The 23161-nt window shown below is 36.6% G+C and overlaps 1 protein-coding gene across 1 annotated transcript in view; it reads left to right on the top strand.

Moving 5' to 3' along the window:
• LOC127837284 (apical junction molecule-like) overlaps positions 1-23161 on the top strand; it is a 29429-nt gene that overhangs the window by 1698 nt on the left and 4570 nt on the right. Inside the window, exons 2-11 of the mRNA XM_052364204.1 lie at positions 2726-2793; positions 3021-3076; positions 3329-4240; positions 5448-5643; positions 14237-14403; positions 14979-15080; positions 15476-15647; positions 18580-18672; positions 19320-19408; positions 22799-22893. Coding sequence (XP_052220164.1) covers positions 2763-2793; positions 3021-3076; positions 3329-4240; positions 5448-5643; positions 14237-14403; positions 14979-15080; positions 15476-15647; positions 18580-18672; positions 19320-19408; positions 22799-22893 — 1913 coding nt within the window. The 5' untranslated portion in view covers positions 2726-2762. The remainder of the gene's footprint in view (positions 1-2725; positions 2794-3020; positions 3077-3328; positions 4241-5447; positions 5644-14236; positions 14404-14978; positions 15081-15475; positions 15648-18579; positions 18673-19319; positions 19409-22798; positions 22894-23161) is intronic.

The raw sequence follows: 23161 nt of genomic DNA, 5'->3' as shown, positions 1-23161 counted from the left end.
CCCGGATCGAATGATCGGGGCATATAGTTTTTGGTCTGTCTATCATTCTGTCCCAAAACTTTAACCTTAGCTAAAGTTTTTTGATAACTTTTGCAATACTTAAGATAGAAACTTGATATTTGGCATGCATGTGTATCTCATGGAGCTGCACATTTTGAGTGGTGAAAGGTCAAGGTCATCGTTCAAGGTCAAAGGTCAAAAAAGCTAATCCAAGGAATAAGCTTTAAAGGGAAATACTTATCTGTACCTGCCAAATGATAAAAAAATCAAAGCGGCGCAATAGGGGGCATTGTGTTCCTGACAAACACATATCTTGTTATAAAAACATTTATATCAAGTTCTGTATTTTAAGAACCTTAGTTATAAAAATATTTCTAGTCATACATAAAATGTTCTAGTCATAAGCATATATGTCATATTTTCAAACAGTTTGTACATTATTGTGATTCTATTGTTGTTAAATGTTATCATATTATGTTATTTCCCAATAAGGTATCTTGAGTTTATCAATAAATTGCTTGTATTGAGTATTTGTGTTTGTTTTATATAACCAATAATACAGAGGAATCCATTTAAAATCAAAACATAAATACTTTCCAACAGTTTTATTCTCCTGTGTACAGACACATACCCCGTAATGTTTTTAAATTGTCAGACAATTATTAAACTGAAACAAACGAACCTATCTGATGTTTTATTTAATACATGCATCATTTGTTTTGACAGTCAAAATAATTGTTGACAGTCAAAATAAGTTTTGAGATGATCCCTGACCTACATCTCCCCTACAGTCCAAGTGATCCGAAATTACTGCACTTGATTCAGAACTAGCCGACTGTATGCAAGTGAATAAGTTCAAATTGGCATCAGAAATGTATTGGTAAGAATTAACAAATTAATATGGCCTGAAAGATGAAATATTTTGCCTCAACAATCCAAGTATTTTGAAAGCAATTGCTTTCTTTTAAAAATATTAACACCATTATTTACGCTAGTGGTTCGGAACTACCCGACCGACTGTACCAGTTGCACGGACAGTGCAACATCATTCTCTAATCACGATGTGGTTGAAATTAACAACCCGTTGATGTGCTTGCCTTTTTATTTATGCATAATATATATTGGATTAATTTTATTCATGTACGTTATTTTTGACTAACCTGTGCATACTTCTGGTGTGTATTTTCTTTCATGCTGTGTTTCAATTTGGTTTCATTTGTTACCAAAAACATCTAAGTAATGATTAATCAGATGACTAATTATCTTGCCAGTTACGGTATCAATGGACCTCTAAATAAAAAACTCAGAAACTTTCTTACAAACCGCCACATGCAAGTTGTTCCGCGTATTTAGACAGGGAGAATTCTACTTCGGCCCATTTTGACACAGGGGTCCCTCAAGGAACCATTCCTGGCCCACCCTTGTTCCTGTGCCACATAAATTACCTCTCTTTTCATTTATTGAAAAGCTGTCAGGAAATTACAATATTTTAAAATATTCAGCAAATACCATTGTCAAGAATTACTAGTCAACCAGTATTTTTATATATTAATTGTTACTTTTTAATGTTAGAATACATGTTTATGCTCCCGGTAGGGTGGCATATAGCATTTGAATTGTCCGTCTGTCTGTGTCTGTCTGTCAGTTAGTCTGTGTTTCTGTCAGAAAACTTTAACATTTGCCATCACTTTTGCAATATTGAAGATAGCAACTTGATATTTGGCATGCGTGTGTATCCCATGGAGCTGCACATTTTAAGTGGTGAAAGGTCAAGATCATCCTTCAAGGTCAAAGGTAAAAAAATCCAAGGGAAGTAACAAGCGTTAAAGGGAGAAAATTTCTATTTATCATTTGGCAGGTACAGATCATTTTTACAAGAGAAGTAATATTTATTAAAGGGATATAATTTTTAAAAATTAAAGCGGCACAGAAGGGGGCATTGTGTTTCTGACAAACACATCTCTTGTTGATTATGTAATTGTTTCTAGTTTAATTAAAGCATTCAGTCTAGATTAGTTTTTATATAAGCAGTAATGTAGACCTCATTGTCTTTAAAATACTCACATGCACACACACACACACACACACACAGGATGATATTATTTTCCCCCACCATGGCATAAGTATAAAGACTCACAGTTGTCTGAAGCCCATCCGTCCGTTGAACTTTTCAAGGGTATATCTCAGAAAGTAGATAAGATATCAACATGAAACCTCATGGGTGTATAGATATCAACAAGGAAAAGTGTCATGCACACAATCCTGAACTATACACTTTCTTAAATAAGAGCTATTGTTCTTTGCTTGTTGTATGATGGGCCTTTTCAGGACTATATCTCAGATACCATTCAAGATTTCAACATGAAAATTCATGTGTGTAATGATACCAATGGGGAGAAGTGCCATGCTAAAGAAACATAACCTTACACTTTCTGAAATGAAAGTTATGGCCATTTTTGTAACATGAAACTTTTCAGGACTATATCTCAAATATGATACATGATTTAGACATGAAACTTCATGGGTGTTTAGATTTCAATGAGGAGTCCGAGAATTTCAATGCATACAAACAATGACTCTACATTAAATATTTTTTAGTATTATACTCTATATCATTGGATTTGCACTTAACCATCAAAAAAATGTATGTGGCGGGGAAATCAATCTTATAAATTTACTTGTTTTAAAAGTGGTATGATTACTTGGTTATGAAATTACTTTGCAGAGTTGTCCTGGAATCAAGAAAAATGAACTGCTTCTGAATGATGGATGAAACATTAGCAGATGAGTCAGGTATAAATGTAGAATAATTCAGAAATATTTTTATTTTCATATAATTACATCACTTGTACTGTTTAGTCATTGAAACATCATATTATGCTAGCTAATTCATAAAGATTGTATAATGAGTTTTCATAATTCAATTATATAAATTTGTTATCTTATACATTTATGTATTTAATGTATTTTTTTATTGATTTTGACACATATAAATATTGATTGTATTATGCCATTTTTAGGTATCCCAAAGTTGTCTGCATCTGATGACATACCTGTTCACAGCACACCTATAAAGGTATATTTTGTTAAAGCTCATAATTATTAAGTTTATGTTTTTTAATACATTGTACTTAATATGTTATATCATTTGTTGAACATTGATATGGAGAGAGGGTGACCAAACTAGGAAAATATCATTGTTTTGTCAATGTTTGCAATTCATCAACATTTTGGCGTGAATATTAAATCTTTTAATGTACTTTGGCCAAATCCATTAAATAAACTCTTTTATATCAAAGTTGACTGTAATGTTACATTATGATTGCAGGGTGGAAAAATTCCACTACCTTCAACAAAAAGTATCATGAGAGGTCTTATATCCAAGCATGCCAACCGCGATGATTATGAAGAAAGTCTACAAGTGATAAAGCCATTTGAGGACAGGTCGCTTGTACCGTCCTATGTCAGACACAATAATGACAAAGACTTACAAAGTGACAAAAGACCATATGAGGATAAGATGTATGAGAAAGAAAGGTTTGTTTCTGGACAGTTTAAAGAGTATCAATATTCCACCAAAGATCTTTCTAATATAGACAACCTGCGGCCCCGTGTAAATGAACGTCCAACTGATAAAGCATTTAATCATGAGAGAGCAGCGACTCCTGGCACCTTGAATGAAAAGTACGTGGCGGAGAGAAGTGACTTTCAGCCTCAAGATTCTAGTGTTAAATTTAAAATGTATCAATCTGGTGAAGTTAAACAGAAGAACTATGCCAGAAACGTAGATACACAAAGTCTTGGGACAGCTGTGCAAGGCATTAACAGTAAAATTGCATCAAGATCTGGGAGTCAAGATAAAATGAGCAAGACAGTCACAAACAAAGCAGTTGAATCTCAACGACAAACACAAAGTGCTGGAAAAGAAATGATGTCCTCAGTCACAGGCAAAGTTGGTCATGACACTGTAAAATTTACTGCCTTTAGTCGTGTAATAAATGATTCATTGGATTTATCACAACCTGCTAGCCCTCGAGACCTAGCCAACTCTGATTTTACATCATCTGTAGGAAAAGTTGATACAGCCAGTGATCCACTTTCAAAATCTGGTACAAGACCTATTGATAATTGGAAATATACTGATAAGGAGTTGGAGGATGTGCACTCCTATAGCAAGAAAAGACCAACAATACACAGCCCAAAGTTGGATAGAAAAAATAATAAGTCACTCTCCAGACAGGTAAGTTAATACTTAATTTTCAGGTAATAGATTTTGTTAAATTATTGTACTACAATTAGTTGTTAAGCATATTGTATAATTAAAACAATTTAGTCTAACTTATATGTTATTTTATTATAATGCTTATTTTGAACAGCAGTCTAATTACCCATGTCTTTTTCTGAGTGACATTGGTGCAAAATTCCTGGTCTATTTATTTGGGAAAAAAGTGGGGAATAGATGGATTTCGGGCAAAATATATAAGCCGCGTTATTGGCATTAAAAAAAAGAAATACAATGTTTGTGTTATTCTTATGTCATAATGTCTTAAGTATATGATATGAATCAATAAAGTAGTCACCCTCTTTGGAAACCATGCTTATGTGTCAAATATCATCCCAGATTAGCCGTAGCTGCCTGTGTCCTAAGATATAAATGAAATCAGGCTTGACTCGTTCCATTTTCATACTATAGTCTTGTAACATTGGGTTTTGTGTTTATAGACTCATTAAGGGAATCAAGAAGGGTACAGAGTGCTGCTACAAAGGGGCAGTGTTGCAATCCAACCATTTTGATGACATTTTCTATTAATTTTCTGTATGCACACACTTTCTTAGTCAAACACATGTAATTAAGTGTCTTAAGCATTATCATTTCAATTTTCATTTTCCATTGACAGTTAAAATAAGATAACCTAAATGTAAAACGTGTTTTACTTTTTATATTGACTAGTCAAGAGGGGAAGAAGAAACATGGGGCAGCACCTCACTAGTTCACTTCAGATCTTTGCATGTCAACTTTGAACTCCAATTTACAAACACTGTCATTTCAGTGATACACATACACTTTGTACATTTGACTTTATTCTTTTCTCCTTTGTCAGTCTTGGAATAATTGCTTTTGGGACTTGTACATTTCAAATAAATTCAAGCTTCATTCACAATCAGTTTCAAGCAAGAACCAGTAGACTTAGAGTTTCTAATTTTTTTTTATATATTTCGTGTATTAATGCAAAAGTCATCTATGAGTAAAAATTTCAGACAAGGGAAACAAGTTTTGGATTAAGGGAAAACATTAATTGGGGAAAGGACGGATTGATATTTGGTGGGTTCAAAAGATAGAATTGATATGTCATAGAACAATAATAATGTTTTATAAATTCATAAAAAATATTACTTCAACTGTTGAACAAATAATGTTTTTAAATCTTTAAAAAAATATTTTCCAGAATACAAGTTTTACGGAGTTGGAGAACACAACACTACAAAAGCAGCGTCAGGAGATTCAACTGTTGGTTGCCGAGTTACGTGATCGAGACCGGGAGCTCAGTGAGATGGCGTCGGCTCATCAGCAGCAGTTGGTTGCCTGGGAGCAGGACCGCCAGCGCCTGGGAGCCATGGACAGGAAGTGTACACAGTATGAAGGTAGGATGGAAAAATATGTGCCATGTTTAATTATGGCTAAAGTTGATAATAATTGTTATTATGGGCTTGGTTGGTGATCAAATATTGTTGCTTCATTAAGTCTTATGTTTTTACTAGAATTTAGTAATACTGTATTGCAATTTGTAAGTTTATTAAGGGAGAATTATCCTGGTTAAATTGTTAACATTAAATGCTTGCTCTTTCAATAATACGCTCCCTGAATAAGATATTGTTAGGAAGGAAATGTTCTTACACTTTGTTACATTATGATTAACTAGAACCTTACTCACCTATAAAAATGTATGCAGCTGTAAGGATATTTACAAAGCATAGTGTCCAAATTGTTATCAGGTGGTTTAAGAGTAATTTTCATAAATAAAGTTTACAAAATATGTGGACCTTGTTATTCAATCATTACTGTTCATTAATTATGAAATGTTTTTAATGACTACTGTACATGTAGATGGAACAATGTTGTTGTTTTTTGTTGTAACATTTTTAATTTATATGTAAAGTACAATTTAGTGTTGTTACAAAGTTTTTGTCATGTAATCCACATATTCCCCACCCATTTACAATAATATAGCCACCGTTTATTATTCACCCAATGTCACCTTGCACTTTCATATAAAATAATAAAATGCTATAATTATCATATTTTCTACTTCTTGCTGTATATAGGTTTTTCACTGGGCACACTCAGCGTATTATTAAAAGAAATTCTTTTAAATATGATTTGAAGTAACAAATTATGTATTAACCATTTATACATTTGTTTGATGGTAATTATGTTTTAAAGGGGCATGTTGATTGTGTAGCGTTCTGGGAAAACTGGGCTTAGTGCATGTGCGTAAAGAGTAGTCCAAGATTAGCCTGTGCAGTCTACACAGGCTTATCAGGGACGACACTTTCCCTCTAAACTTGATTTACGGTAAGGAAGAACTTCATTCAGGGGTTTTTCTGCCTATTTTGGGAAAAGGAGTCTGACCAAATTGGGAATTTTTTATCGACAAAATTGGCCATTTTGGGAATATTTGCTTCGATGAAACAGCTCATTTGGGAAACAATTGTGAATTTATCATGCTTAAATAGTTCAGCGGTTTAACAAATAAATTTGTTTTTATTTGTTATTTTGTCTTCTTAATATAAACAGATGCAATATTGGGCATGTTCAACGTTTATACAAGTACTGCAGTTTTGTTTTTCAGTTACAGTTACTCTCTGAGATAAGAACTGTACAGTCAAAACCTTACAGCAGATATTTTTGACCAAAACAAATACTGGTTAGTCACACATGTTATAAGACACTTCATTTAAAAAAAAATTTTTTTTTGTAAATTGGGAATTTTTTTAATAATTTCGGTTTGGGATTGGGTCCGTTTGCTTTGGGAGTGCCTCCGTTTTCCGGAGGCACAGACAGTGCTGAAAAACCCCTGTCATTGAAACTTAAAATACCATAAATGCGGAAAGCGTTGTCCCTGATTAGCCTGGTTGGACTGCACAGGCTTAACTAGGACAACACTATACGCACACGCATTAAGCCCAGTTTTCTCAGAAAGTGGCTCATATATTGAATGTATGTTCATTCGCTCATGTTTCCCACTAATTTAAGGATAAACAGCCAGAAAGAATAACATTTGATATTTTTTCTCTGATCACATAATCTATTAAAAGATAGAAAATTCTTTTCCACTGTAAATTTCAGAGAAGAAATGTACCATATACAAAGTTCATCAGTTCAGCAACTGTTGATTTCAAGGTCATTTTATGAGATCATTATCTCTCATGATTGATGATGGAACATCCTGAAAATGTTGTGTTGTTGTTGTTTTGTTTTTTTGCCTGAAAACATTTAAATCCCCCTACATTGAAGAAAATAATGTGTGAACTATTTAGTAAGGGATAAGGAGCAAAGAGAATGTGCAATACAAAAAAAAAACAATTAATTAGCAATTTGTAATAATCTAACAACCTAAAGATTACATAACTTTCTCAAACTCATTGGGAAAATGTTTGGTTGATGTGCCTCCGTAGCTCAGTGGATAAGGCGCTTGCGTTAAAATCCAGAGTTCCAGGGTTCGATCCCTGGTCGGGGCACATACATGCCAGTCATGTTTCATTGGAATGCTGACTGACAAATAAAGGCTTAGCCCGGCATTAAGGCTAAAAAAAGATTACATTTTTTGTAATTCTTAAAAGAATAAACATACTTGGAATTGATATATTCGTATAATGTTAAATATCGTTCTGTATTGTAGAGTGAAGGACCTTGTTGTCTACTTGAGAATGACTTATTACTTCAGCATAATTTGCTTTGTTTCCATCACGTTAGCCATTATGAAGTTACATGTATTATGAAGCAGTAACTGGAAGACATACTTTCCTGTACAATAAACCAAAAATATTTTTTGCCTTTTTGCTTAAACAAATTAATGGTGTCTGCCAATATTAAGGATTGCTTATCATAATGGCTGACAAGGTGATTAGTTGTTCAATTATTGTTGTCACTGACAAATATTTCTATGAATGCCAGGGCTCTTAATACATAGAGTTGCCATATTTTATTTCTTTGCGGTGATGTTATACTGCAAAAGTACATATTTTAACCAAGTCATAATGGAATGTTTGTACTGTCAGCCTTCTGGTCTGTGCATAATGTGACCTTCAAGCTTTATATTTTGGTAAAGATGCCATTTATATCAGTTAAATTATTTATATTAATAAAACATAGCAGTCAATAGGTTTCTTTTTTAACTACCTGTTCACCATTCAGGATTCAGCCCTTTGTACAAGTAATGTAGATGTCTATTTAAGTCATCGTTGAACATTTTTATAGCCTATAATTATCCACTTTTGTGTAACTTAATAAACAAAAAGATTCATTTTGCATTCTTTACCAGTGAGATATGGTAAATACGGCCAACTGCGCAGAAACTTAGCTTTTAGAGACAATCCTGTAGAGTTTCTTTTAGAATTTCATACTTCATTTTACCTATGTTTAACTTAATTCCAATATTATCTCTGATTTGTTTGCTTAAACTGCAACACAAAATTTATGAAAATGTACTATAATTATATTGTTATATTTGTTTATTAGACCTTTCTTATTTTAATGTAAATCAATCTATTCTATATGCAGGGAGGCATGTGTATATGGGAGCTTACTGGGTTTAAGTGAGGTGACCGGTAGTTGGAACTTACTTCACAGATGGCGCCTTTTTTTTTTTCGTGAAGAACTAGCGGTTAGTTTCACAAAAAATTATTTCGTGTTAAACTCTTTAACATAGGAAAGATCTGTTTGTCATTTGGAAGTCAGGTCCAAAAATGTGCTTAAAAAGAAGTCAGTTCCAAAAAGGGTGATAAAATCAATTTTTTAAGCAAAAAACTATTTATTAGAGATATAACGGCATGATATAATAGTGATTTTAGTTATATTTATCTGTGCATGTTTGTCAATACTGTGAACATGTAATATAAGAGTAAGTTATATTTGTACATCCTATTTGTCGAATGTAATGTAAGTAGACAACAGATTTGTTGACGGTTTTCCTTCAATAACTTTTGAAACAAAAACCCGAGGGAAGTACAAACAGGGTAGAGCCGAAACGGCATTTTCATTTTAAATAAATAGATCTACAAAGTGGCTTACTGGGCGAATATATCCACTACTCCTTAAAAAAAACGATGCCATCTTGGAAGTAAGTTCCAACTAGCTGCACTTAAATCCGCTAAGCTCCTGTATATGCATGTCCCCCTGACATGTTTGTTGCTAATTATTATATTAAATGATATTCGCTAATGAAGCCATATGGGCTTTATTTGTCAAAAAACTTGTCAAGTAATACATGGGTACTGATCTAACACAATTAACTCTGAAATGTTAAAACACTTTTTCATTTTATGATAATTTTGTTGTTGCATAAATGTACCTGTTTAAATGAAACCATTTTAAAATACTAATTTTATTGTTCAACCTATCTTTTCTTTTTAAATGTAGATTTGCTTTGCATGCTTTTTATTTAAACTTTTTACTGTAGTAGAAGTGGTTCTTCTTGTTTGAGACACTATAGTGGGTAGTTTGTTATTTCCGCATATTTAAAAATAATATCTTATTAGTCTCTTTTCTTAGGTTTAGAGATTATTTTGCATGGTCAGTACATGTACTTTGTCTCTTTTGAATGGAATGAAGCCATCCTGAGCAAATCCTTTTAAGACCCTTATCCACAACATGCTTTTTAGCTCACCTGATTGCTCAGGTGAGCTTTTGTGATCGGTCTTTGTCCGTCGTATGTCAGTCCGTCCATCTGTTAACATTTGCTTATAAACATTCTAGAGGCCACATTTCTTGTCCCATCTTCATGAAAGTTGGTCAGAAGCTTTGTCCCAATGAAATCTCGGCCGAGTTCAAAACTGGGTTGTGTCAGGTCAAAAACTAGGTCAAAAAAAGAAAAACCTTGTAAACACTGTAGAAGTCACATTTCATGCCCAATCTTCATGTAACTTTGTCAAAATGTTTGTCTTAATGATATCTTGGTTGAGTTCAAAAGTGGTTCCAATCAGTTGAAAAACATGGCCGCCAGTGGGTGGGGCAGTTTTCCTTATTTGGCTATAGAGAAACCTTGTAAACACTCTAGAAGTCACAATTTTTGCCCTATCATCATGAAAGTTTGTCAAAACATTGGTTTTATTGATATCTTGGACATGTTTGAAAATGGTCGGGATTGGTGGAAAAAACATGGCCGCCAGTGGGCGGGGCATTTTTCTCTATATGTACAATGTATATAGTGAAAACATGTGAACACAGTTGAAGTCACATTTTTGGCTCAATTTTCATGAAATTTGCTCAGAACATTTGTTTCCTTGATACAAGAGTTGAGTTCAAAAATAGTTCTGTTCAGTTGAATAACATTGCTGCTGGGAGGGGGGCAGTTTTCTCATAATGCCCCCCCCCCCCCTTTTGAAGAAGAGGGGGTATATTGTTTTGCTCATGTCTGTCCGACCGTCCGTCCACCAGATGGTTTCCGGATGATAATTCAAGAGCGCTTATGCCAAGAATCATGAAACTTCATAGGTGCATTGATCATGACTCGCAGATGACTCCTATTGATTTTTAGGACACTAGGTCAAACGTCAAGGTCACGATGACCCGAAATAGTAAAATGGTTTCCGGATGATAACTCAGGAACACTTATGCCTAGGATCATGAAACTTCATTAGATACATTGATCATGACTCGCAGATGACCCTTATTGATTTTCAGGTCACTAGGTCAAAGGTCAAGGTGACCCAAAGCAGTAAAATGGTTTCTGGATGATAACTCAAGAACGCTTATGCCTAGGATCATGTAACTTCATATCTACATTGATCATGACTTGCAGATAACCCCTATTGATTTTCAGGTCACTAGGTCAAAGGTCAAGGTCACGATGACCCGAAATAGTAAAATGGTTTCTGGATGATTACTCAAGAACGCTTAGGCCTAGAATCATGAAACTTCATAGGTACATTGATCATAACTCGTAGATGACCTCTACAGATTTTCAGGTCACTAGGTCAAAGGTCAAGGTCACGATGATCCAAAAAAGTAAAATGGTTTCCGGATGATAACTCAAGAACGCTTAGGCCTAGGATCATGAAACTTCATAGGTACATTGATCATGACTCGTAGATGACTCCTATTGATTTTAAGGTCACTAGGTCAAAGGTCAAGGTCACGGTGACCCGAAATAGTAAAATGGTTTCCGGATGATAACTCAAGAACACTTATGCCTAGGATCATGAAACCAACACTTATGCCCAGGATCATTAAACTTCATAGATACATTGATCATGACTCGCAGATGACCCCTATTGATTTTCAGGTAGCTAGGTCAAAGGTCAAGGTCACGGTGACCCAAAGCAGTAAAATGGTTTCCGGATGATAATTCAAGAACGCTTAGGCCTAGGATCATGAAATTTCATAGCTACATTGATCATGACTCACAGAAAACCCCTATTGATTTTCAGGTCACTAGGTCAAAGGTCAAGGTCACGACGACCCGAAATATTAAAATGGTTTCCGGATGATAACTCAAGAACGCTTAGGCCTAGGATCATGAAACTTCATAGGTACATTGATCATAATTCGTAGATGACCCCTATTGATTTTCAGGTCACTAGGTCAAAGGTCAAGGTCACGGTGACCAGAAATAGTAAAATGGTTTCCAGATGATAACTCAAGAACGTTTATGCCTAGGATCATGAAACTGCATAGGTACATTGATCATGACTCGAAGATGACCCCTATTGATTTTCAGGTCACTAGGTCAAAGGTCGAGTGACCTAAAATAGTAAAATGGTTTCTGGATGATTACTCAAGAACGCTTATGCCTAGGATCATGAATCTTCATAGGTACAATGATCATGACTGGCAGATGACCCCTAATGATTTTCAGGTTACTAGGTCAAAGGTCAAGGTCATGGTGACCTGAAATAGTAAAATGGTTTCTGGATGATAACCAGGGGTGTCAATTTTCCGGATTATTCCGGAAATCCGGATTTGAGCCGTCCAGGGTTAATTTTGAGGTGAATGTAAATCCGATGAGTTTGTTTAAGGCGGATGGGGGTAGGGACAAAATTCTTTTAGTGCGGGATCATTTCAGAACGAATATTGTTATAGCATCGTCGGCATTCCGGACATTTGCGCTTGGTACCGATTTTATTTATTGATTTCTGATTGGTAAGCGGCTTGCACTGACATGAGCAGTAACTGGCAAAGTAAAGCACTGCAATATCATATTTTAAAACAATATGTTAATCAAATTATATATTGACTGCGTATTTGCTAGGTTACTGGTGACTGGTTTTCATTTTCTGCAGTCAAACAATATGCATATTTTATTTCATTTGGAAATGATGTATCGCGACATGTTTTCGGACAGTCGTTTTCGGATACGCTGGTTTGTCGATTTTAATTTAATTTCGAAGTTCTTAATATCATTTGTTTAGAATGACAAATACACCTGCGGTGTTACGGATGATTTGGTTTATAATATTTCGCATTGTACTCATCAGAAATTGCACCTAGAAAGACTATAAAAAAAGAACAATAAGCTAGGGCTCGGGGGGGGGGGGGGGGGGCTGGGCCCTCTCTACCCTTTATCCTACGGCTTAATTTTCCGGATTTCAAATTTGGGACAATTGACACCCCTGGATAACTCAAGAACGCTTATGCCTAGGTTCATGAAACTTCATAGGTTATATTGATCATGACTCGCAGATAACCCCTATTGATTATCAGGTCACTAGGTCAATGGTCAAGGTCACAGTGCCAAATAACAGATTCACACAATGGCTGTCAAGGTCACGGTGACTCAACTTAGAAAAATGGTTTCTGGATGATAACTCAAGAATGCTTACGCCTAGGATCATGAAACTTTATAGGTTTATTGATCATGACTCGCAGATGAAATAATGATGAAACTTGACCAGGATGTTTGTCTGGACAATTTCAGGTCAAGTTTGACATTTGGTAAAGATTGAATGAACTGACTCCTCTCAGGTGAGCAAACTAGGGCCATCTTGGCCCTTTTGTTTAACTTTTTTTTTATCCAAGTATCTACCGCAATTCAAATCAGTTTCTGTCCACTGCCAGGAGAAGCAGCTATGTTAGGTGGTGCTGTTATCTATAAGTTTCCTTTCAATTAATGGTTTCATATGTTAATCTTTTGCAAGAATAGGAACCACTTGAATTATATTGCGTTTTTTACGGTGTCAACAGACATAGCGAATCATAACTCTAATAATACCGAAAGCATTTAAGCGCTTAATATTTTATCTAACTTAAAGGCTTATAACAACATTGCCAAGAAGATTGTCAGTGGTGATGTGTCTGAAGTTTGAAATAGATTGATGTGCAAATCTGGGTCCCTGATGCAAGTTGTGGAACAAAACTGAAACTTTGATGCTTTCAAGTCTCAAGTATCCAGGAGCAATAGACCAATTAAGCATAATTTTTTATACAAGTACCAGAATAAATGAAACAATTTGTTTCCAGAATTTATTCCTTTAAATTGTTGGATTGACATCCTGCTGACAGCTGTTAAGGAATGTGATACACATCACAATATGAATCCAACAAGTTCTGTTACTGCTTCCAAAATGATAAGGAAAAATACTTAGGGTTGTATATATAATATTTTTTTCTTAAAACAGAGCCATAATACATCAGAGCTTTGTTAATTTTGTGGGTTGTGGTCTTATTTTCCATTTTTGCTAACACTAGCACTAGTTGTCAGAAGTATTTTATTTGTGCAGAAGATTTATTTAAAACAGTGTTTTGTTATTTTGAGGTATCCTCATCACTTATAGGGTAAAATGTTATGAAGTTTTTTACATATGTAACATTTTCTTGCTCACACATTTAGAGTTAACAATGATAAACATTAATATTTGGGAAATGCTCTTACCTTTGTATGGTGCTGGTTACAAAGTGTAAGGGTACATGTGGTGTTAATTTTTGTTATTTGTCATGTTGCATATGTGTATAAATGTATTTGAAAACAATAGTTACCATTTATTTCTTATGTTCTCTTATTTGTTTTGTTTTGCTCAGAGGACCTACGAAGCAAGACTGTTCAGCTTCGTAACTATGTTGCCAACCTGAAAAGCCTGCGGACTCGTGAGGTTGAAACGCTGCAGGAAATAGAGAGTCTTAAAGCCTCACGTGAGCAACTGACAAAAGAAAATGACACCCTGACAGCTGATAATGCCAAGTTCAAGGTTTGTTGTCTTTAATTATTTTGTGTTTACCTATAAACTAGGTTAATATATCATGTTTATTGTTTACTTAAAAACTGTGTATATCATTTCTTATTTGGAATTATTAGGATACTTTCAAAATGTAGATTAAATAAAGTTGCAAAATAATATAAGTATTTGAGAAATTAATTTATGATGTATTTGGTCAATGTTTATATTTATATATTAGTAATGAAGACGTTTACTGTTTCAGAAACTGAGTATTATAACATCACAATGAAGTGTCATGCACTTTGTGTCTAAAGGGGAGAAGTGTGTGTTTCGGAGTGCAATTGCTCTGATAGCGAGAGCACCAGGGTGTGAGTCCGGAAATGGCATCATTACGTAGCCCCACAACATCAATATATGAACCTATTATGACAAAGCTGGGATAAATGCATGGGTGTAAAAAGTGTTGTCTCAGATAAGCGGAAAGTGGACTGCACAGGCAAATCATGGACAACACTTTACGCACCTGCATTAAGTGCTGTTTTTCCAGAATTCAGCTCATATGTTTGCTTCTTCTTTTTGTGCATAAATTGCTGTGTATTTTTCAGGAGACTACCATCTCTATACAGAAGTCCCTAGATGAGCTGCACACCACAGTTGGTAAACTGCGAGCCAGGGAGGAGGAACTGGTCACCACTGTGCGACTCAAGGTCAGTTAATGTTTCATAGTGTCCAGTCGTTGGTATATTGTACATGTAACTGTTACCCTTGTTTTATCTACAAAGCACCACTTTATGAAACTTCAAATGTATTTAAGTCCATATGCACAATTCAAAATGAATCCCTAAAAGTTTCCTGTTGGTAGTTCATGTAATAGAAATTATTCTCGATGATAATGATGCATAACTCATAGTAGCGTGCTCTAAAAAGTAAGAAACTGTAAATTCTTATTGCTGTTGTGACAATCTCTATATTGCTGATACTAAGTAGAGTACAGGTTAAACACAGAAACAAATCATTACATTCAATATTTATATTTTTCTGCCTGTCCTACCAATGAACAATCGGTGCTAATGTCTGTATGGTCTGTATGTGTTCTACATAGGAGAAGGACATATCCTCGGCTACCAGTCAAATGCGCGAGCTCAGTGAGCGTCTACAGCAGCTTGATCTGCGGGCCAAGGAGTGCCAGGACCATGAGCGTGCAGCGCTGAAGGAGCGCGATGACTGGAAGCAGCGGTACTCGAACCTTCAGGAGGAAATACACTCAGTACAGAGTTAGTGGATGTCACTTGAACTTAAGTTTTCGAAAATAGTTGTCTGAAATTACTAATTAACAAACAAGTTTGCACTTTTACAAATTTTTGACAACCACATATATTTACCATTTTTGTCATGGTCTCTGTAGGTAATCAATAGTTAGCCCCAATTGTAATTTATATATTTGTATGTAAGATGTCTCTGGTATGTCCGCAATGGAAATTTACCAGGAATGTTGAAAATTTAAGTGATTTCACAGTGTCACAGATTGCTGAAACCCAATTAATGCCTGTCAAGAAAATAAATGCCAGTAGAATTGGTTAATTAAACAGTTTACAAATCCAAGGTAGCAAACTCTATTATAACTGCATTGTCTGCTTTGTAATTTTGTTTATCATCTGGTCAGGGAAGATTACTCTTGCTTGATAATTTTTAGCTCATCTATTTTTTGAAAAAAAAATATGAGCTATTGTCATCACCTTGGCGTCGGCGTTGGCGTTGGCGTCCGGTTAAGTTTTGCGTTTAGGTCCACTTTTCTCTGAAAGTATCAATGCTATTGCATTCAAACTTGGTACACTTACTATCATGAGGGGACTGGGCAGGCAAAGTTAGATAACTCTGGCGTGCATTTTGACAGAATTATGTGCCCTTTTTAACCAGGTTTTCCGAAGGAAAAAACTGGTTATTAGATTGGCGAATGCGGGCGGGCTGGCTGGCTGGCGGGCTGGCTGGCGGGCTGGCGGAATAAGCTTGTCCGGGCCATAACTATGTCGTTCATTGTCAGATTTTAAAATCATTTGGCACATTTGTTCACCATCATTGGACGGTGTGTCGCGCGAAATAATTACGTCGATATCTCCAAGGTCAAGGTCACACTTTGAGTTCAAAGGTCAAAAATGGCCATAAATGAGCTTGTCCTGGCCATAACTATGTCATTCATTGTGAGATTTTAAAATCATTTGGCACATTTGTTCACCATCATGGGACGGTGTGTCCCACGAAAGAATCACGTCAATATCTCCAATGTCAAGGTCGCCACGACTAAAAATAGATTAAATAAAAAAAAAAATTACAAAGGGGGTTAATTTTTTTTGGTCATTTCAAAAGTTCAGTTTGAGTTTTCTCCCTTTATCAGATTTTTTTTTCACAATGAAAACCTGGTTTTGTGACAATTTTGTCCCTTGTTTTACTTAGAAAATTGAAAATTTTGGTTAAGTTTTGCGTTTAGGTCCACTTTTCTCAGTGAGTATCAATGCTATTGCATTCAAACTTGTTACACTTACTTACTATCATGAGGGGACTGGGCAGGCAAAGTTAGATAACTCTGGCATGCATTTTGACAGAATTATGTGCCCTTTTTTATACTTAGAAAATTGAAAATTTTGGTTAAGTTTTGTGTTTAGGTCCATTTTATTCCTTAAGCATCAAAGCTATTGCTTTCATACTTGCAACACTTACTAACTTTCATAAGGGGACTGTGCAGGCAAAGTAATGTAACTCTGACTGGCATTTTGACAGAATTATGTGCCCTTTTTATACTTAGAAAATTGAAAATTTGATAAAGTTTTGTGTTTAGGTCCACTTTATTCCTACAGTATCAAAGCTATTGCTTTCATACTTGCAACACTTAGTAACTATCATAAGGGGACCATGCAGGCAAAGTTATGTAACTCTGACTGGCATTTGGACGGAATTATGGGCCCTTTATACTTAGAAAATTGAAAATTTGGTTAAGATTTATGTTTTGGTCCACTTTACCCCTAAAGTATCATAGATATTGCTTTCATACTTGGAACACTCAAAAACTATCATAAGGGTACAGTAAAAGGACAAGTTGCATAACTCTGGTTGTCATTGTTACGGAATTATGGCCCTTTTTTGACTTAGTAACTTTTAATATATGGTTAAATTTTGCGTTTTAATCCACTTTACTTCTTAAGTATCAAGGCTATTGCTTTCAAACTTCAAATACTTTCATGCTATCATGAGGTTACTGTACCTGGCAAGTTGAATTTTACCTTGACCTTTGAATGACCTTGACTCTCAAGGTCAAATTATTAAATTTTGCTAAAATTGCCATAACTTCTTTATTTATGATTAGATTTGATTGATACTTTGACGAAACTACTCTTACCTGCCCCCCCCCCCTCCCCCCCTCCCCCCCACCCCCCCCCCTATTTTTTTTTTTTTAAAGATCATCTCACAAATGACCACCACACCCTCACACTATATCCCCACCCCACCCCCCCCACCCCCCCCCACCCCCCCCCCCCCCTCCCCCCATTTTTTTTTTTTTTTTTTTTTTTTTTTTTTTTTAAGATCATCTCACAAATTACCACCACACCCTCACACTATACCCCACCCCCCCCCCCCCAATTTTTTTTTTTTTAAACGGTTATGTTTCAAATACCGTCCAACCATCACACCCAAAAATCCCCCCCCCCCCCCATCGCCCTTCACCCCCCCCCCCCCGCCCCCGATTTTTTTGCCCTTTTTTTCCACTTTTTTGGAAGATAATGTAATAAATGTCCACAACCCCACACTATACACCCCTCTTCACTCCACCCCTCCCTCCTTTGTGATTGAAAATGAGAGTCCCTTCACCTTTAAAAAGAAAATAGATGAGCGGTCTGCACCCGCAAGGCGGTGCTCTTGTTTATATAATACTTTGAGGTGCTTCCATGTTATGTTTCAACTTCTTATGCAATTTTTTTTTTATCTTGCCGCAGCTTAGAATTACTTAACAAAACTGGACGTTGTGTGACATTCCCATGTTTGTCTTGTGTTACATGTTGATAGAGATTGTCATGCCCATTTTCCAGGAGAGTTAGACAAGACAAGAAGAGCAGCCTCTCACTTAGCAGACGAGAACAAATCTGGACGTTGTGTGACATTCCCATGTTTGTCTTGTGTTACATGTTGATAGAAATTGTCATGCCCATTTTCCAGGAGAGTTAGACAAGACAAGGAGAGAAGCCTCTCACTTAGCAGATGAGAACAAATCAGCACGACAGCAACTGTCTCTGGTACAGAAAGAAGCTGGTGAGATTTTAACCCTTTGCATGCTGGGAGATTTGTCATCTGCTAAAATGTCGTCTGTTGAATTTCTAAAATTAGCATTTTTTTCGATTTTTTTTCAAAGAATACTATCAGAATAGCAAACAGTTTGGATCCAGATGAGACGCCACGTTCTGGATCCAAACTGTTTGCAAAGGCCTTCAAAATTCGGTTCCCGCACTGAAAGAGTTAATATTCCGTATACATTAGATCAATATGAGTCATTAAATGTTTTTCTTAGAATTTAAAGTTAATTTGTTTTGAAGCGGTGCTTCAATGAAGTATAAGCGCGGGCCCTGTTTATCAATACAACTTGTAAGTTAAATAATTGTCAACTTTTAAAATAAGGGGTAACAATACAACGTCAAGCTACATATTTGTTAAACATTTTATTTGAGCATTCATTTTTGTTTACTAATTCAATATACTGATTGATAGAGGTTATAGTCTTACAATTGTATAAATAACTTTATCCAAAAAACAATGTTAGCCTTAATGAGCATTTGAGCAAGTGATGTTCCCGGTATTTGCCTGGCACCTTTCATGTTTTCAGTAATAGTTAAGCACTTTTTTGTCCGTCTCAGTCAGTAGTGATGACTTATATATAAACACGTAGGCTGTTCCTGTTGTAGCTATGATGGAAAAATGCAAGGATGAGTTGATAGAGTCAATAAGGGTCAAACAGGAGCGTACTGATGCACAACTTAAGAATTTCAGAGAGGTAGGTCTGTTATAAAGTTTGTCTTTTTATCAAAGTACTTAGTCAAGCAATTATTTCTTTAGCCTAGAGTCCTTGTGCTTTCTTAATAGGGTATGAGGCTATGTCTGCCTGTGTCTTTCATCTTTAGCCTAGAATCCTTGTGCTTTCTTTATAGGGTATGAGGCTATGTGTGCCTGTGTCTTTCATCTTTAGCCTAGAGTCCTTGTGCTTTCTTTATAGGGTATGAGGCTATGTCTGCCTGTGTCTGTCATCTTTAGCCTAGAGTCCTTGTGCTTTCTTTATAGAGTATGAGGCTATGTCTGCATGTGTCTGTCATCTTTAGCCTAGAGTCCTTGTGCTTTCTTTATAGGGTATGAGGCTATGTCTGCCTGTGTTTGTCATCTTTAGCCTAGAGTCCTTGTGCTTTCTTTATAGGGTATGAGGCTATGTCTGCCTGTGTCTGTCATCTTTAGGCTAGAGTCCTTGTTCTTTCTTTATAAGGTATGAGGCTATGTCTGCCTGTGTCTGTCATCTTTAGCCTAGAGTCCTTGTGCTTTCTTTATAGGGTATGAGGCTATGTCTGCCTGTGTCTGTCATCTTTAGCCTAGAGTCCTTGTGCTTTCTTTATAGGGTATGAGGGTATGTCTGCCTGTGTCTGTCATCTTTAGGCTAGAGTCCTTGTTCTTTCTTTATAAGGTATGAGGCTATGTCTGCCTGTGTCTGTCATCTTTAGCCTAGAGTCCTTGTGCTTTCTTTATAGGGTATGAGGCTATGTCTGCCTGTGTCTGTCATCTTTAGCCTAGAGTCCTTGTTCTTTCTTTATAAGGTATGAGGCTGTCTGCCTGTGTCTGTCATCTTTAGCCTAGAGTCCTTGTGCTTTCTTTATAGGGTATGAGGCTATGTCTGCCTGTGTCTGTCATCTTTAGCCTAGAGTCTTTGTGCTTTCTTAATAGGGCATGAGGCTATTTCTGCCTGTGTCTGTCATCTTTAGCCTAGAGTCCTTGTGCTTTCTTTATAGGGTATGAGGCTATGTCTGCCTGTGTCTGTCATCTTTAGCCTAGAGTCCTTGTGCTTTCTTTATAGGGTATTAGGCTATGTCTGCCTGTGTCTGTCATCTTTAGCCTATAGTCCTTGTGCTTTCTTTATAGGGTATGAGGCTATGTCTGCCTGTGTCTGTCATCTTAAGCCTAGAGTCCTTGTGCTTTGGATATAGGGTATGAGGCTATGTCTGCCTGTGTCTGTCATCTTTAGCCTATAGTCCTTGTGCTTTCTTTATAGGGTATGAGGCTATGTCTGCCTGTGTCTGTCATCTTAAGCCTATAGTCCTTGTGCTTTCTTTATATGGTATGAGGCTATGTCTGCCTGTGTCTGTCATCTTTAGCCTATAGTCCTTGTGCTTTCTTTATAGGGTATGAGGCTATGTCTGCCTGTGTCTGTCATCTTTAGCCTAGAGTCCTTGTGCTTTATTTATAGGGTATGAGGCTATGTCTGCCTGTGTCTGTCATCTTTAGCCTATAGTCCTTGTGCTTTCTTTATAGGGTATGAGGCTATGCCTGCCTTTGTCTGTCATCTTTAGCCTAGAGTCCATACCTCTTTCTTTATAGGGTATGAGGCTATGTCTGACTGTGTCTGTCATCTTTAGCCTATAGTCCTTGTGCTTTCTTTATAGGGTATGAGGCTATGTCTGCCTGTGTCTGTCATCTTTAGCATATAGTCCTTGTGCTTTCTTTATTTGGTATGAGGCTATGTCTGCCTGTGTCTGTCATCTTTAGCCTATAGTCCTTGTGCTTTCTTTATAGGGTATGAGGCTATGTCTGCCTGTGTCTGTCATCTTTAGCCTAGAGTCCTTGTGCTTTCTTTATAGGGTATGAGGCTATGTCCGCCTGTGTCTGTCATCTTTAGCCTATAGTCATTGTGCTTTCTTTATAGGGTATGAGGCTATGTCTGCCTTTGTCTGTCATCTTTAGCCTAGAGTCCTTGTGCTTTCTTTATAGGGTATGAGGCTATGTCTGCCTGTGTCTGTAATCTTTAGCCTATAGTCCTTGTGCTTTCTTTATAGGGTATGAGGCTATGTCTGCCTGTGTCCTTGTGCTCTCTTTATAGGGTATGAGGCTATGTCTGCCTGTGTCTGTCATCTTTAGCCTAGAGTCCTTGTGCTTTCTTTATAGGGTATGAGGCTATGTCTGCCTGTGTCTGTCATCTTTAGCCTAGAGTCCTTGTGCTTTCTTAATAGGGTATGAGGCTATGTCTGCCTGTGTCTGTCATCTTTAGCCTAGAGTCCTTGTGCTTTCTTAATAGGGTATGAGGCTATGTCTGCCTGCGTCCTTGTGCTTTCTTAATAGGGAATGAGGCTATGTCTGCCTGTGTCCTTGTTCTATCTTTATAGGGTATGAGGCTATGTCTGCCTGTGTCCTTGTGCTTTCTTAATAGGGTATGAGGCTATGTCTGCCTGTGTCCTTGTGCTCTCTTTATAGGGTATGAGGCTATGTCTGCCTGTGTCCTTGTGCTTTCTTTATAGGGTATGAGGCTATGTCTGCCTGTGTCTGTCATCTTTAGCCTAGAGTCCTTGTGCTTTCTTTATAGGGTATGAGGCTATGTCTGCCTGTGTCTGTCATCTTTAGCCTACAGTCCTTGTGCTTTCTTTATAAGGTATGAGGCTATTTCTGCCTGTGTTTGTCATCTTTAGCCTAGAGTCCTTGTGCTTTCTTTATAGGGTATGAGGCTATGTCTGCCTGTGTCTGTCATCTTTAGCCTAGAGTCTTTGTGCTTTCTTTATAGGGTATGAGGCTATGTCTGCCTGTGTCTGTCATCTTTAGCCTAGAGTCCTTGTGCTTTCATTATAGGGTATGAGGCTATGACTGCCTATGTCTGTCAGTATATCCATATCTGTAGAAAACTAGAACACATTCAAAATCATAGGGCCATTTTCTTAAAACTTGTGTGTGTGTGTGTGTATGCAATCATTTGAAGATCAACTATGAATATATGGATATAACAAACAATAATAATTGTAATTTAAAATGATTTTGGCCAAAGATATATCCCATTACTCTTTCTTGTAAAAAGTGGGACTGTGATTTTAATATACTGACTAACTATATTTGAGCTGCGTTTTGAGAAAACTGGGCTTCATGCATGTGTGTAAAGTGTTGTCCCAGATTAGCCTGTGCAGTACGCACAGGCTAATCAAGGACGACACTTTCCACTTTAATGGTATTCATCATTTAAAGGAAGTCCCTTTTTTACAAAAATCTAGTAAAAGCGGAAAGTGTCCTCCCTGATTAGCCTGTGCAGACTGCACAGGCTAATCTGGGACAACACTTTAGGCTTATGCATTATGCCCGGTTTTTTCAGAACGCGGCTCATATTTGTAAATGTTCTGCCTTGCGTATATTCCTGTGTATGTTTTAGCTTTATGAGCACCAGCTGAAGGTGATAGCCGGTCTGCAGATCCAGCTGGACACCAGCAAGGAGGCGCGGCACAGGCTTTCCATGGACGAACCCCAGTATGTACCTCTAGCTCCCAGTGGCAATGGGTATTTTGAATGTAATCAGTCGAACGTTCCAGAAAATGAAACTGGTGTAACTGATGAAACTGTGCACTTTTCTTACCTTTCTGTTTACCCATCAGTTTTATTATGCCCCCCTTTGAAGAAGAGTGGGTATATTGTTTTGCTGGATGACAATCATTTGGTTGGTCTGTCGGTAGACCAGTTTGTTTCCGATCAATAACTCGTCAACAAATTTACTTATTGGCTTGATACTAAACATGTG

This window comes from Dreissena polymorpha, chromosome 1 (assembly GCF_020536995.1).
Source record: "Dreissena polymorpha isolate Duluth1 chromosome 1, UMN_Dpol_1.0, whole genome shotgun sequence".
Lineage (NCBI taxonomy): Eukaryota > Metazoa > Mollusca > Bivalvia > Myida > Dreissenidae > Dreissena > Dreissena polymorpha.
This window is presented reverse-complemented; position numbering and strand designations above follow the sequence as displayed.